Source organism: Medicago truncatula, chromosome 6 (assembly GCF_003473485.1).
Source record: "Medicago truncatula cultivar Jemalong A17 chromosome 6, MtrunA17r5.0-ANR, whole genome shotgun sequence".
NCBI lineage: Eukaryota > Viridiplantae > Streptophyta > Magnoliopsida > Fabales > Fabaceae > Medicago > Medicago truncatula.
In genome coordinates this window covers 11,432,869-11,449,094 of record NC_053047.1, presented here as the reverse complement: position 1 = coordinate 11,449,094, position 16,226 = coordinate 11,432,869, and the positions used below count along the sequence as shown (strand labels likewise).

Below are 16,226 nucleotides of genomic sequence, written 5' to 3'. Positions count from 1 at the left end.
ACATAGCACAATGATCGAAGACTATTGATAAATGAGTAAACACTGACACAGTCAGGGACACCAGACATGACACGCACATGTGGGCACATGTGGGCAATCTGATGCTTATCAAGCAATAATAATTTATGAACATAAATTAATCGAATGTAATCCATAATCGCATGTGTTGGTGTGTGTCATTGTGCAGACACACCTTCTATCAAAAGTGTCTTAGCTACGTAGTACAATGGTCAAAGACAATTTACTAATAAATGAGTAAACACTAACACAAACAATGATACTGGACACAAGACAGACATGTCGACACCTATGAAGCACGGATGCAGACACGGACATCAAACATGACACGGACACCGACACATAGACACCGCTAATAATTTGATAAAATCACATAATTTAGTGTGATTATATGTGTTAGTGTCGTGTCGTGCCGTCGTGTCAACACGTGTCCGACACTCGAAAACTCCTAATCCAAGAAATGTCCGTACTTCATAGGTCGTCACCAATAGTAATTTAAGAAAATATATTAATTAAACATAATCAGTAATCACATGTATTGGTATCGTGTCGCTGAGCGATACTAGACACGCTTTTTATTAGAAGTGTCCGCACTACAGAGTGCAAGAGTAAAAAACAAACCTCAAAAGGCAAAATGGGTTGATAAGGAGCCAATTTCCTGAGATGTTGTCTGATAAAGGAGTCACCAGTAGTAGTAACCTGAAGAGGACCATTGTTGACTTGTTCAACAGAAGGAGGAATCATTGAAGAAGCCATTGTCACAAATTTCCTTCTCTGCTGCAAATTGCTGTGTGATGAATCAACCAAGCATAAAGCAGATGAATTTTGTAAATTTATAATACCCATTTTAACCTGAATAATAGCAACAAAAATGAATCAAAATGTTCCAATTCAGAAGCGTATATGAGAGAGAGAGAGAGAGAGAGAGAGAGAGAGAGAGAGGTACAAACAAGGGTTGTCTGTCTGTCTGTGTTCGTATGTCTCTCTGAACTGGAAGTGTTTGTGGTAGCCGCCGGTCGGAAAAAGGAAAAGATTTTTTACAATCAAAAGTCAAAACTTAGTACAAATATATTTTATTTATTTCTGGTTAAATAATTTTTTCATCCACAGAAAGATAGTACTAAACTTCATTTTTCTTCACAAAAGAGAAGTATAATGGGTGGGCAAATTATATGGTACATCCAACAATTTGAGTGTACTGGTACATCAAATTATTAAATTAATAATTGAACGAGTTGTTTTTTAGAAGAAAAAGAATTGTTTTCTATCATTTACAATTACAATAATTAAATCGTATTTACCAAAAGCATCGATGAAATAAAATTTACTTTTTTTTGAATTTTTGTTACATATAACAAAGAATATTAATTATTTTTTATGAAAAAATGTTAAAAATTTAATATAATTCTTATAAACAATGAAATGATGTTTTTTCTTATAAAATAATATTTTTTAAAATATAAATATTGATAAATAACTCTTTATTTTATAAAATAATCGTTAAATTATAAATTTTTGAAGTAGGAGTACCGGTACACCTCAATTTATGAGGTGTACCGTAGAAGTTCCCATAATATGTCTCTCTCTATCGCGTGAACTCAATTGTGATGCGTTGGAGTCTAAAATTGTTTAACATCAACGATGCATGAAAATCATCCTCAAACAAAATAAAACTTAAATTTATCTTTAGAGTTGCCTAAAGAAAAAAAAAATTACAATCTGATTTGATAATTGTTCAATCATTCCTTAATTTCCGCCTTTTTGCATGTAGAAACCAAATTTTAAAGTCTTTCTTTAAGGTGAAACTTTTTGTAATGTTTTAAATATGTTTGTAAAAAAAACATTCAAAAGTACTCATTGACTTAACAATGGGTATATTGTGCGCAAGAAAAAAATTACGAACAAAAACCTGCAATTTTTTATGTCAACTAAAAATAGAATTTGATAATTTTTTAAGCACGAAAAACTTATTTAAACATTTATTTTTCCAACAAAATTGTTATACAAAGAACTTTGACTCGTCTTGATGGCATGTTAATTAGGATTTTATTTTATTTTTTCATTGTGAGGCAATTTTTCACTTTGACTCGTCTATCTAAAGGAATTTTTAAGATCAAGGAGACCATCTGGTGGTACACTCCAACAAAGATTTTCGAGTAAATATTATAAGAGTTTTTCTATCATGTGCAAATTTGCACATGTTAAGAAGTTTAAAGTGGTAATTTTGATTTGGAACTTGTGTATTTTATATTAAATATGTAGCTTTTTAATAAATAAGTTTTGTTTTTCAATAAAAAATTACTACTTTTAGATATCTTAACATGTGCAATGTTGCACATGTTAGACAACCCCATATTAGACTATGTGCAATGGGATGTTGAATTTGCAATTCAACATGTTGAACCATTGTAGGGGGTGTTGAATTTGGAAAAATCTGAGTTGGAGGAGGGAAGTGTTGAATGAATTCAACTAGTTGAAAGCCTGGCCCAGGAGATGCGTGGCGCGCTCGGATTTGGCAAAAAAGGTGCGTGCGTTACACGCGCCGACAGGGCGCGTGGGTGATGACAGACGCGGAGAGAGAAGAGACAAATGGATAATGTGAAGACACATGGCATGTTTTGATTGGCTGCTTGGATTGTTATCTTCTTAATAATTTGGACCCAATTATTTCATTGCAAATAATTTTATTTTTTTTACCAAAATTCGTAATTTTTTTTTCTCTATAAATAGAGACTTGGATCATTTGATTTGGACACAGAAAAAAAATTAAGTTTTTCACTCTCTTAATCTTATTATTAGTTTTGCATTAGCCTTTCTTTTGAAGTTTTAGTGTTTATTTAGTGAAATAGATCCCACTAACAATCAATTCAACACCCAAAATTCTTCTGATTACCATTTTAGCTACCAAAATCCCAACAATTATCAACACCCAAATCAATTTCCCAACCAACATCCTCAAAACCCAAATCAATTCCCCAACCAACATCCTCAAAACCCAAATCAATTCCCCAACCAAAATCCTCAAAACATGTCTAATTTTGGTTTGGCCTCAAATTTCAATCACCAATCCTCTGTTCCAAACAACTTTAATCCATATTTTAGATCTATGATGGGATATCCATCTCAAACACCCCCATTTAATGGTTATATGCCAATGGTGAATGAAAATTTTCAGAGTGTTGGTGAATATCCTGAATTTTCATCACAAAAAAATCGTGGTGGAATGACACGAGATAATGAAGTTGCTCCAACTCCAGAGGATACAACTCCTAAGAGCAAGAGAAACCAGCAACCATCATGGAACACTGAACACAAGGTGTTAATTAGTGGGTGGATAAAATATAGAACATGCAGTGTTGTCGGGAGAAACCAGACAAGTGAAGCATATTGGGGTAAAATTGCTGAGTATTGTAACGAGCATTGCTATTTCGATTCTCCGCGCGATGTAGTTGCATGCCGAAACCGTTTTAATTATATGAACAAATTAATAAATAAATGGGTTGGTGCTTATGATAGCGCTAAGTGTATGCAAGGAAGCGGTTGGTCGGAAGATGATGTTTTGAAAAAAGCTCAACAATTATATGGATGTGGGAAGAATGTTCAATTTACTTTAATGGAAGAATGGCGCGCACTCCGAGATCAACCACAGTATGGTAGTCAAATGGGAGGAAATGTTGACTCAGGAAGTAGTGGATCTAAGAGATCTTACGAGGACTCTGTAGGATCTAGTGCTCGTCCAATGGGTAGGGAGGCAGCTAAAAAAAAAGGTAAAAAGAAAAGCAAGGACGAGACAATGAAGAAGGTGGAAGAGGAGTGGGTTCAATTCAAAGAATTAAAGGAGCAAGAGATTGAACAATTGAAAGAGTTAACTTTGGTGAAACAATAGAAAAACAAGTTGCTGCAAGATAAGACTCAAGCTAAGAAAATGAAAATGTATCTAAAGTTAAGTTCCGAAGAGCATCTCGATGACCGGAAGAAGGAGCTGTTGGGGAAGTTGGAGAGTGAGCTGTTTGAAAATTAATTTTAATCAAATATTTGTTTCTATTCAGTCAAAATTATCAGTGTTGTCTAGTCCCGACTGTTTGCTTTAATATTTGTCAGTGTTGTCTAGTCCCTAGTGTTTGCTTTACCAATTATCCGTGACTTTTATTTCAAAGACTATTTGAAAGTGTTCCTCCATTTGTTGGAATGTGTGCCTATTGTTTAATAAAATGATACTATCCGTGACTTTAATAATTATCCCGACTGTTTGCTTTAATAATTATCAGTGTTGTCTAGTCCCCATTGTTTGCTTTAATAATTATCAGTGTTTGCTTTAATACAATACAATAACTTATTTCGAATCTGTTAGTATCCACCACACAATGTACTTATATATAGGGACTCATATCTACTTCCAATATCACAAATCTCATTCCTATCTATTTCCAATATCACAAATCTCATTCCTATCTACTTCCAATATCACCAAAGACTATCAATGGATCCTTTTGATATCGAAGCCTACAAACAAAAACGTGATATTGAAGACACTTATATCGTCAACCGATTTATTCAGCGTCGAAAAAAATTAAAGGAAGGTAGTGAATCTCGTAGTAGAACAGGGAAAGGCTCCACGGGTGAATTTCTTTGTGAATCAACGTCCCTATAATATGGCATACTATCTAGCTGATGGTATCTACCCATCTTATCCAACTTTCGTCAAATCAATTAGACTTCCTCAAAGTGAACCCGATAAGTTATTTGCAAAACATCAGGAGGCATGTCGGAAGGACATCGAACGTGCTTTTGGAGTGCTTCAAGCTCGATTTAAAATCATCCGTGAACCAGCTCGCTTGTGGGACATAGCCGATTTGGGTATCATCATGAGGTCATGCATCATATTGCATAATATGATTGTTGAGGATGAACGAGATACATATGCTCAACGTTGGACCGATTTTGAGCAATCTGAGGGAAGTGGATCTGGTACACCGCAACCATACTCGACCGAGGTGTTACCCACTTTTGCAAATCATGTGCGTGCTAGATCCGAGTTGCGTGATCCAAATGTTCATCACGAATTGCAAGCAAATCTAGTGAAGCACATATGGACAAAGTTTGGAATGTTTCGCCATTGAAGATGATTTGTATCATACTAAGTAAATTACTTGTGTGTTGTGTGCTTGTTTGTTGTCTTGCATTTTAAGCTATTTGTGTGACCCGTACTTAGTTTGTTGTATTGCATTTTATTTATGTTAAGAAAATAAAAATAAATTATTTAAATAAATTTTGTTTTTACAAAAAAAATAAAATTGTTAAGTGTTTCTTCATTTTAATTTAATTATAATCAATAATTGTAATTTTATGTAATTATAAAAACAAAAATATAAAATTAAATAAGAATAAGAAATAAAAGGTGGTGGGGTAGGATGTTGAATGAAAAAATCATTGGAGAGGTAAAAATTGAATGGGTGTTGAATTAAGAGAGAGAAAATGATGTGGAGTGTTGGAAATTGAAAAAGTGGATGTTGAGGGTTGTTGAAACTTTTCAACCATTGTAAATGGTCTTATAAAGATCATTTGAACGTTTATTATGGAAAAGAAACATGCCCTAAAAAAACACACTCTAGAAGTGAATCATGTTATGCGTGCTCGAAAAAAAACATGCATAAACATGCTATAAAGTCACATAATCTAGTGAAGTTCCACACGTTGAAATTGTATGTCATGTGTATGAAAATAGTCTCAGCTTAGTCTGGTGTAACATAAGACACCAACTTCATAATTCACAAAGGACACTCAAAATCTTAGACAATTTTGAATAAAGATAAACACTAATGACCATGTATACCCAAAAAAGATCCTTCAAAAAAAAAATTGTATACCCAAAAGATACGAGATACAACTAGTGGTGTATATCAAAACTATTTTTAACGTGCTTTTGAAGTAAACTTCAAAACCACCATTGATACATTCCGAAAAATTGATTTCAAAATATATTAAAACATGCCCTGCAAATTAACATTCAACAGGTTAAGCACATCATAAACACCTATTGAAAGCTAACACTTGGGGCATATTTTCTGCGCAATCTGGAGTCGAACTTGTACAACTTAAACTGCAACGGTTACTTTCGAAAGCCAATATACATTCGAAAAAAAGAAAATACATTTTACTTGTGAATATCAAATATTTTAAACAGAAAGAGTCATAGAATGTGGGGTATCACATAAACAATCCCTTTATTTTCAACAATAAAGATGTCATGTTTACAGCACAAGTTTTCCAACAACAAAAAATGTGCTTGCTATGTTGGCATGAAGTAGCTGCTTTGTAGAGATTTATAGTATACATAACCGCAGAAATAAATTCTACTCTTTTTGAGATTGAGTTTGAGGTATCACAAGAACGAGTGCTGATTAGACGGAGTACAGTAACTTTTACACCGGAATGTTTCTACTTCTTCATATGCTACTGAGAATACTATCTTTTCACAGGTACAGATACTTGGTTGATGCACATAATCTACATATTAGACTACTGGACAAACATAATGTACAGAAACCTAACTAGACCATAGAGAGGGATAACTACGGGTGAAATGGGCAAAACAATTCAGTTGAAGAATACTTTACAGGAATGGTTGCGGGACTTTCAAGAAAAGGAAGCTTCCATTGCTTGTAAAATTGGTGCAATGCTAAATCTGAAATTCCTTAAGCTCCGGCCAGGCCCCACATCGATAGGCTGAGAATCTGGTTCAGATTTTGTTGGTTGGCTGTCCATAATTGTGGAACTGCTTCCAGTAGAACTGTGCTTTGCTTTCCACACACAAATTCCTTAACAAAAGAATAAAGGCCTGTTAGTAATCCTGATGCAAAAGTTTAAAAAATCTACGAGAATAAAAGTCAAAATGCATGACACTGCATACGACTACAGCGAATTAAAATATGTCAGTAATAATATGGGTGAATCTAGGCAACACTACTGCGCATACACCACTGTGCTGCTTAGCAATCAACTTCATTTATGTGGATGATATTATCATCCCTGATCTTCTCTAGTTCAGTAGCTCATTCAGAAGTGTGTAACACAATTTTCCTTGAAGCAACTAGGTTCAATTGATTTTTTTTTTCTTCTTGAAATCCAGATTAAATTAAACCCCTCTCTGTGGGTGGCTCTTTACTGTTGTATCCATCAAAGCATATTGAGAACCTTCTAAACAGGGCAGATAGCAAACCAGTGACCAATCACAAGCCAGGAAACTGCAAACTTTCAGAAGTCTCTGGGAGATTCATTTTTTGACCCTTCCCTTTATTTCTAGGTTGGAGCCTAGCTTAATGCTAGAATCACTCGTCCACAAATCAGTTTTTTGTTAATACGGTCTTCCAATACATAGAAGTGCCCACTTTAGAGCACTCGAAAATTGTCAAAAGAATTCCATGGTACCTTAAGGATACCATACATCAAGGGTTACGGCTGCAGCCCTGTTATTGCAGATTTCTTGCACTAATGTAGTTAATTGTGATAACCAGAGTAAAGCTCGTGGAATTGGATTTTTATTTTCTTTGCAAAAGGGTTACGCGATTACTAATTTTCTAAATGTTGTGCATGTGACGTCTCTTGATCAACTTACAGACTCCCTTTCTAAGTGTCGCACAGACCCCCATTTTCAATCCATTCTTGACCAAATCAGAGTGCAGCCTTCTGTTATACCACCTTGAGAAGACGGGGAATGTTAACAGTATATGCAAGTGCATTAATATACTGTGCATACAGCTAAGGTCATAAATAATAAAACAGATTCAGAATGTTCTTTCTCAAGTTAGTTTCTCTTTCTTTATTTTCATTATAGGCAGTTAAACAATAAAATAACAGATGCTTGTAACAACCAACCAGCACTTGCATTGACATAGGAAATACCTTTAAGTGGCAAATCAGGTCTTGGAGCCATATGAGGTTGGTGTGTTGAAATCCAAGATTTCAAAGATCTGCATGAAGGCAGTGAATCTTTTTTAACATTGACAACACAAGAGACATTACCAAAATATCAAAAATATGAAGTTGTACTCACGCCAGAAAAGGGGACACCATATACAGCTTAAGACCAGTGATCCCACGAGATATCACTTCATCACTAGAAGGTTGAAGTTCATCGAGCCGTTGCCATGCAATTTCCTGTAAAGATATAATAAGATGAATTCTCAGCATTCTTGTAAAATTCAGAGAGTTCATAGAAGATGTTTAACTAACTTATCAATTTCTGACTCTCATTAAATGAATAGAAAACAGTTACAATAACCTTTAACAAACTGACATGTGTCCGTCACTTGACAGCTGTTCATAGCTGTTTGGTGCCAGCTGTAGCACACTGATCTAACTATAACTAAGCTAGTCTAACTACTTCTCTTATAATTCTTATCTCCTACAGTAGAACTGTAACTAAGGTAGTCTAACTACTTCTCTTATAATTCTTATCTCCTACATTAGTTAAGGAGCTATAAAACTAAACAATGCAGGGAATAAATACAAATTCAAATTTCAAGGAAACGTGACTCAATATATCGGCAACACTAGTACACAAACTACAGCTGAACAAGGGATAAAAATGATAAGCACTATATGTTTCACAACTTCATTTATTCAATATAAATGGTTTGGTGACAAAATAGAAAAATATGTTAAACCTTCTTGAAATATGGTCAAAGTAATTCTGATAGATTTGGGCAATCCACGTCCCAGGAGCTTTTCAGGATGAATTACGCCAAGTATAAACTTCAAAATATGCATCAGACTATCCTATAAATGTTGTTGAGCAAACCATATTTTCCCACTCTCTAGATGTCTAGTCTTAGGCATGAACGAGTGTTGTTGGGAAACCCGCATTTATCGACCTTTTAGGGCCTACACACATAACTCTTGGTGTGATGGAGTGTGCTGCCGGCGTGGTTAAATATTAAGCTTTCAATGTTCTAAAATTTGTTTTGCCAAAAACAAAAAAAAATCTTATTTATCTCTGTACTAAGTGTGTTTTTGTCAAATAATAATTTCTTTGATATTTTAATTTCAGAAATTGGAAACTTTAAACTTAGATATGATACACTTGTTGTAAAGAGGTAATAAGATTTTGATTATGTTTCCATATCCTAGTAATCTCCCTCTTTATCCTATATCCATCTGTGGGGCAGCTTAAAAGAGAATATGTTTACAAACCCAAAAATTAGAATTGAATACTAAGAACACTTTTATCGAGAAAATATGAAAGAATTGGAGAGAAAACTCTCCCCTTCTACAATAGAGTCACAGTCACTACTCCATTCACAAAATGTTTACAATACTCAATGAATCTTCTATGTCCTTCTATTCTTCTATCTATACATGATACTCTCCAGCTAATCAAATAACAAACTTCCCTAACTAATTCTCCTTCATCCTATATCCTAACAGAATAATATGTACATTAGGCTGGAGGAGAATACCCATGATCATATATTTTCTCCTTATATGCAGATGTTTTCTTGTTTCTGGAATACTATGACTCTATGCTTTTCATCTACCTTCTTTGTTTTGGAAATCAGGGTATATAACTCATAGTGCCTTGTAGTTTTCCGCTCTCTTTATGCAAAGAAATTTTATTTTTTTATCTGAAACTACTACTAAAAATATTGGTGATAACTCTAGTGTTAAGGACATGCGATGGTTGAATTGTAAAAACCTTCAAAATAAATACATCAAAAGAATCACATACACTGATCTCCTTTTTGGTTTGTGGGGCAAATGATGTATCATCTTTAACACCAGCAATAATGTAAAGTCGTACTCTCTGTTGTCCAAAAATAACTTCAAGGTATTCATCCTTGTTAAGAAATTTTGAAACATCAAAACCAGTTTCTTCCAAAACCTGCATTTAGCACAAACAAAAACAGGTTAGGAAAAGCCAAGGCAAGACTCTGGTGTATTTGACCAAGCTTAAATTTTCCTTAAATTAAAAGCTGAAAATAAGAGCTGAAATTGTTTGGTGATTTTAGCTTGATTCCATCTTACAGGCTATTTTTTTAAATAAATTTTTTTTTCATGAAATATTTTTATAAAAACCTCAATCTTATTAAAAATTCTATAAGACCAACATTAGCAAGTAATAGTTTTCAATTTCTTTTAGAATATATACAAGTGAAAAGAGTTCAAATTACACCAAAATACTATGGTATTTTTACACTGTTCAATAACTTTTTATCGAATGCATGTATTACAAAACTCACTGTTGTATTAAGAATAACTATCAGAAATCGTATATGGAAATTTTAAATGATTTTAAAAATAGTATGTTATGTTATTGAGATAAATAAAAATTATCGATGTTTAAAACCGTTTTATAGATAACTTATGTGGGGAATGTTTCAATACGCCTACTAGTCTTTAAGAAGAAGGACTTTTTGCCTAACTTCTCCATTTAAGGAAATGATAAGCCAAAACTAAGATGGGTGAAATGCACTCTTAGTATGACATGAATTAACCAATTCAAAATACTTGTAGGTTTTATAAATCTATATCAATTTTGTTATGTTTCCTAGACCAACAGTACAAAAGAAAATGTAAAGAGAGTCATTCACGACTAGAGTAAAAAAGGGATAACTCTGAACAGTCACACTTACTTCTCTAACGGCACATGCATGATCTTCTTCATCTTTGCTCTTTTTGCCACGAGGGAAGCTCCAACTTGAACCTTTCCATCCCTTAACTAGCAAACACTGTCAACAGATATGGAAGTAAATAAGGATCAACATACCAATAAATAACTTAGATAGGAACATTTTGAGTACCGCAATGGATGTTTCTGATAGATATTGGTTCAATACCAAACAGATTTGGAACAATTTCTGATATTTATTGATACAAACAGAATTACAGTACAGAGAATAACACAAAAATTACACATAATAACACTAAGATAATTGTTCTCCAAGGTTTCGAGAGCCCTGGCCTCTCTCCCTTCACCAAATGTTTGAGAGTTGGGTCTCTCCCAATAACCACTCAATAACTTCCAGACAACCCTCTTATGTCTGACCCTTCTCTTATTTATCCTTAAAACATAACTGACACAACATAGGTAACACAAAACATAACTGTCCTAAAATAACTGCTTGACAGAATAGAAACCACAAGTTAACAGTTTCCTAGAAAAGTTGCATAGCTTCATTATAAAATTATTTGCTTGAACCTAGAAAAATTTATGTCATGATGTAAAATATACACTAGCTTCAACATATGGCTTTTCCCTTCTGAAAAAAGTGACAGCTTGAAATTGCAGGTTACAACTAAATAAACCTGAATGACTTTTCTTCATAAATAATTGTGCTCGAGTCAAAAAAATAAAATAGTTGTGCTTGAGTCAGAAAAATTTTGCTTCCGAGAGACCTAATTAAAAATATTTAATGTACATTTTAAGTACCTACATCCCTCATGTTCAGAAACAATAGGTTTTACGGAACACAAGATTTATGGAGATAAAGCAATATTTCAAAAAATAACCCATAATAATAAATTGTAATATAATAGAGAAACAAGGTATTGTCTTATTAAGAAACCAAATAATCAGTACTGTTAAGAGCGTTTATTCTCAGCTTACCCTTTCAAAGGTTTCATCGAGAATTATTGCCCCAGTTACAGGAACTCGAACCTTGTAAGAAGTGAAGTCCTTAAAAATATCATCTATATGGGCCACATAAGGCTTCAAAACATCACAGCTATTGAACACTGCTCAATATTAAGGAAGAATCCAGGTATATGATGTGAACACAGAAATTAGGACAATGAAAATAAAATGCCGGGATGATTAGCCTTCTCTATGCAAAGCCTGGAACACATTACCTTCTATTCTCTAAAAAGTAAATCATAACAAGGATATCCTCATCTCACCTGGTCAAAAGATGAAATTCAAAAACAACACTATTCTCATACTAGCATTTCATTTGAATTATGTGTGTCTTAGTGCACAAGCATGTGAGCATCTTTTTGTTCAATACCATACAGAGAAAATTTTCACTAAGTCACTAACAGTTTGATCTGAAATGTAGCACATGCAGTTTCCTACCTTTAACATAGCATAAATGGCGACAAAAATACGAAGCTTTCCACAAAACTAAATTTCACATGGTTATGCTTTGGTTCGGTGTTAGAATATTAGAGAAAATCATACAAGGGGAATAGTTTATACATTACAAGAGACCGTATGAAGTATAAAATATAATAGAATATTTAAATCTTGAAGAGCAACAAAGTTTTAACAAAATCAAAGATTTCAAAACATCCAAGGAAAAAAAATTCTATGGTTATATCACGTCCATGTCTAAACCAAAGAATTCAGCTTATCGTGTTGTTTTCCCTTGTTTAATAATGAAAACTAAGAAAGAATCCAGTGCATGAAAGAATAGCTCATATATTACTATTATAAAATGTAAATTAAGTAATAAGAGTAACTTAAGCTATTTTAAACAAAGGATAGAAAACAAAATAAAACTGTTGTAAGGATACTTAAAGAAGTGAACTCCTTCAGACTTAAAGACTTGAGAGATGGATTATTTTCTACAGAATTATCTTCATAAAACCAATGTGCATACTCCACAAGAAATAAGATCCTTTCAAATGATTGAAGATCTTCCTTTGGCACATTTAGCACAAACCGGCTGCAATATAAACACATAAAGTGGCCTTTTATTATAAGAACAACGTAAATAAAGGAAATAGAGAGGAGAGAGTCAATGAAAATGATTCCGAGTGTTACACAAATAAAAGGATAGAATATCAAACAGCATACAATAAACCAATATCACCAAAAATGCATGCCAAATCATTTCATCAATGTCCAAGCTGTTATCAGAAAGTATAAACAAAAACCGAAGAAAACAATTGAATGGGTGACAGAACCCCCAAAAACAAGGTATATTCTAAACCAATTCCTTGTTGATACCATGTCCAGAGTTGCACTCACAAAAACCTGACACAAGTTCTTGAAGATTTGTTGGGACTTAATAATCCTTTTTCTAAATACTCTTTATCTCATTCTCACAGTATTCTAGATGTTGTTGATTCCTTTGAATAAGCCAGACTTTCATCGAGATATTTATTTCATCAGAGTACATATGGTAATGGTACTTCTACACCAAAAGCCATAGGGAAGGATATGACCTGACTGAGTAGTTGATTTCAGGTTAAGTTTGGCATTTGGAAAAGCCCTCTATACAGATAGCGCATCATCACCCTGTTTTGCAACTTGCAGCCATAAACCATAGGCGGCGAAATAACTTCAGCTTCATGTAGTATCGATTGTAGTTATAGTGACAAGTTTTTCCTACCTATTTTACGTGATATAGTTTCCTTAGATAGTTCGGTCATATCAAAATTTACCTCCTTTGAGAAAACTTGGGTTCATTAATGAGGCTCATTGTATATTGTATACTCAAGACAATTAGTATCTTCGTCTTATACTCAATTGGTTTTTTTTTCGCAGTGTTCATTATCTTATTGCAGATTGGGTCTCAGAATCCTAACGATTGGATTCTAACAAAAAAAAAAATTAGCCTAGTAATCTATTCTTCGGCAATCAAAAAACCTTTAACAGCTCGACTAATAAGTACAGTAAAATAAATTGATAACAATAAGAGTAAACAGTCATTTTGGTCCTTAAATGCAAGAGGCTCTGTCAAGATCAATGTGGTCGGGATCGAGATCCTACGTAGGTTCGGTCGGCCGATGTAGGAACGTAAACACGAGGGACATAACACGGTTCGTAAGAACCCACTCAAGGGCAAAATTATAACTTCACATATACATACACAAAAACAAAATAAAAAAACTTATAAAACTTAAGTGCATTAAAAACTACACATTAATGAGTCATAATCATCATCATTATTCAAAATCATAACAGAGAATAGAGATAAGGGGGGAAATAACGCAGAGAGTTATGGGTAATGTGAAAAACTGAGTTTTAGTGGATGAAAGTGAACGAAAACAAGGTTTGGTGACGGAAGAGAGTGAATGACGGCGAAAACTTCACCTGAAAAGGGACATGGAATCGCGGCCGCCGCTTGGCTAGGGTTTAGAAAAGGTGAGGATGAAAGAAATGTGTTTCGTTTTTATATATAAAACCAGGTTTTATTTTTGACCCGACCCGGTTCGTGAAGCCCAGCCCAGCACGTTTCTGCTGCAGAAATTCAATCCTGACCAAAAAAATGGCAAAAACGACCCAGATCAAGGTCGAAGCTTGTTTGGGTGGGGAAAGCAGATAAGATCGTGCGATCCTACGAACTGGGAGTCGATCCTGGCTACCTTGGTCATGATAGTACTTGAATGTATCAAAATTACAACGACAACAACAAGCCTAAATTCGTCTTTAAATGCATTTTTTGTAAATCCATAAAATTACTAAAAAAATCAACACTGGAAGATGTCTTTGTAACTTTGATACATTCAGGCCTAAAGTAACAACACTTGACATATTCAGGAACCATGAATCAATTCATCGATGCTTAATTTACCATCTATGCTTAATTCATCGATGCTTCATTTTAAAAAATAAAATAAACGTTTCATCCACAGTCAACGCCACAATTCCTCAAGTAAGACAGCACTATTCTATTCTAAGTGTATGTTTGGTTTCACGAGGAATCAATGATTTTGGAGGTGTAGAACTGATTTTGACATGCTTAGTGTGTGTTTGGTTCTACGGGGAAAATAATTGAATTTGAGTTAATTGATTTTGTAAAATCGAATCTAACTATAAGTGAGTTGACGGTATAGTGATTTAAGATTGGATACACTAAAGCAAAAGTGAGTTGAACACTAAGTTTGAATGTAAAAATCAATTCTAGAATCAAAAGCTCTAATTTCTAGCTTTATGTAAGAAAAATTCTGGAGGCAAAATCAATCTACTCAAGAGTATGTCAAAATCAATTTTACACCTTCAGAATCAATTCTAGACAAACATGGAACCAAAATTTATATGTTCTTGAATAAAATTGATTTTGCCTCTGTAATTGATTCTAACTTGAAACAATAATTTGTAGCTTTTGACTCCAGGACTGATTTTCACACTCAAAATTATTATTCGACTCACTTTTACCTAAATATATCCAAACATAAACCACTTCACATTCAACTCACATTTACCTAAAATCAATTATACAAAATTAATTCACTTATACATAGACACATTCAAACACAAACCACTTCATATTCAACTAACATTTAGGGCCTGTTTGGAATGACTTATTTTTTAGCTTATGCAAATAAATAAGCTTTTATGTTAATTCATAAGTTTTCACCAACTAAAATTGTATCTTCATAAGCTGTTTTCTCATAAACTACCTTAACAAGCTTATTAATAATATAAAAGCTTATTTATATGCATAAGCTATTTTGCATAATCTCAAAAAATAAGCCAATCCAAACAGAGTCTTATTGTTAAACTAAAACCAACTCATTCAAGATCAATTTTTGTAACCGAAAACACTCTAACTAAACAAACAGAAAAAGAAAAAGAAAAAACGTAAAATTTCAACAGCAGAAAAGAAAAAAAAAACATGAATCAATCCACTAAAGCTTAATTTACCATTTCCAAAAGAAAAAAATAATCATCAAAAACGAACACCACGATTCTTCATGTAACACACTACTAAATCATTTCTAAGCAAGTAAAAATTCAGAAGAAAAAAAATTAAAAAGAAAAGCGTACCTAAAAGCAGAAAAAGGGAAAATTAACGAACCTGCAGAGATCATCGAGGAGTTCTTGTGGAGGAAGAACGGTTTTGTAGGAAGAACTTGGAGAACGATGATGATTTGACATTGATGAATGGATTCGTAATGGGTTTAGGGTTTCAAACCCTAAACGTTAAATTGAAATAATAATTGAATTGAATTGAAGATTTTGAAATTTTGATTTGATGATGATTACATTTTCAACCCAATTTTCGGATCCAAATGTTAATTTTTTTGTTTGTTTGTTTTTGGGTTAAATTCCAATTTTGGCCCCTTAACTTACACACATGTGATTTTGGGCCTGAATTGTGAATGATTTATGATCACGACTTCGTGGTTAGATAATGGACACCATTTTTTAATGTGTTTACGACAAAGATTGACAAAATTATTGTTTTGACAAGAGTTATGAGCCTAAATGATGTTTTTGATGACGAAGATGTTTTGTGGGGTTTGGCCTGAATGATCGGTAT

At 33.5% G+C, this 16,226-nt stretch overlaps 3 protein-coding genes across 5 annotated transcripts in view; 1 reads left to right on the top strand and 2 right to left on the bottom strand.

Annotated features, from left to right (window-relative positions):
* The window catches only part of LOC25495946 (histidinol-phosphate aminotransferase, chloroplastic), a 67,928-nt gene extending 66,811 nt beyond the window's left edge, over positions 1 to 1,117 (bottom strand). Inside the window, exons 1-2 of one of the 3 annotated variants that reach the window (XM_039826695.1) lie at positions 965 to 1,117; positions 640 to 870 (exon numbers count right to left, since the gene is read on the bottom strand). In XM_039826695.1, coding sequence (XP_039682629.1) covers positions 640 to 864 — 225 coding nt within the window. In that variant the 5' untranslated portion in view covers positions 865 to 870; positions 965 to 1,117. The remainder of the gene's footprint in view (positions 1 to 639; positions 871 to 964) is intronic. The other 2 variants (XM_039826694.1, XM_013596211.3) reach the window with 2 other exon arrangements.
* A 2,124-nt stretch (positions 1,118 to 3,241) lies between these two features.
* LOC120575976 (glutathione S-transferase T3-like) lies at positions 3,242 to 3,904 on the top strand. Its single transcript, XM_039826909.1, has one exon. The coding sequence runs from the start codon at positions 3,242 to 3,244 to the stop codon at positions 3,902 to 3,904; it is 663 nt and encodes a 220-aa protein (XP_039682843.1).
* Positions 3,905 to 6,208: 2,304 nt separating this feature from the next.
* Positions 6,209 to 15,983, bottom strand: LOC25495945 (mRNA-decapping enzyme subunit 2). The gene is made up of 8 exons (XM_013596209.3): positions 15,762 to 15,983; positions 12,529 to 12,680; positions 11,624 to 11,751; positions 10,650 to 10,745; positions 9,746 to 9,898; positions 8,072 to 8,175; positions 7,921 to 7,988; positions 6,209 to 6,836 (listed from the first exon to the last, which is right to left on the bottom strand). Exons 1-8 carry the CDS (start codon positions 15,839 to 15,841, stop codon positions 6,655 to 6,657), a joined length of 963 nt encoding a protein of 320 aa, XP_013451663.1. The 5' UTR covers positions 15,842 to 15,983; the 3' UTR covers positions 6,209 to 6,654.
* Positions 15,984 to 16,226: the final 243 nt, after the last annotated feature.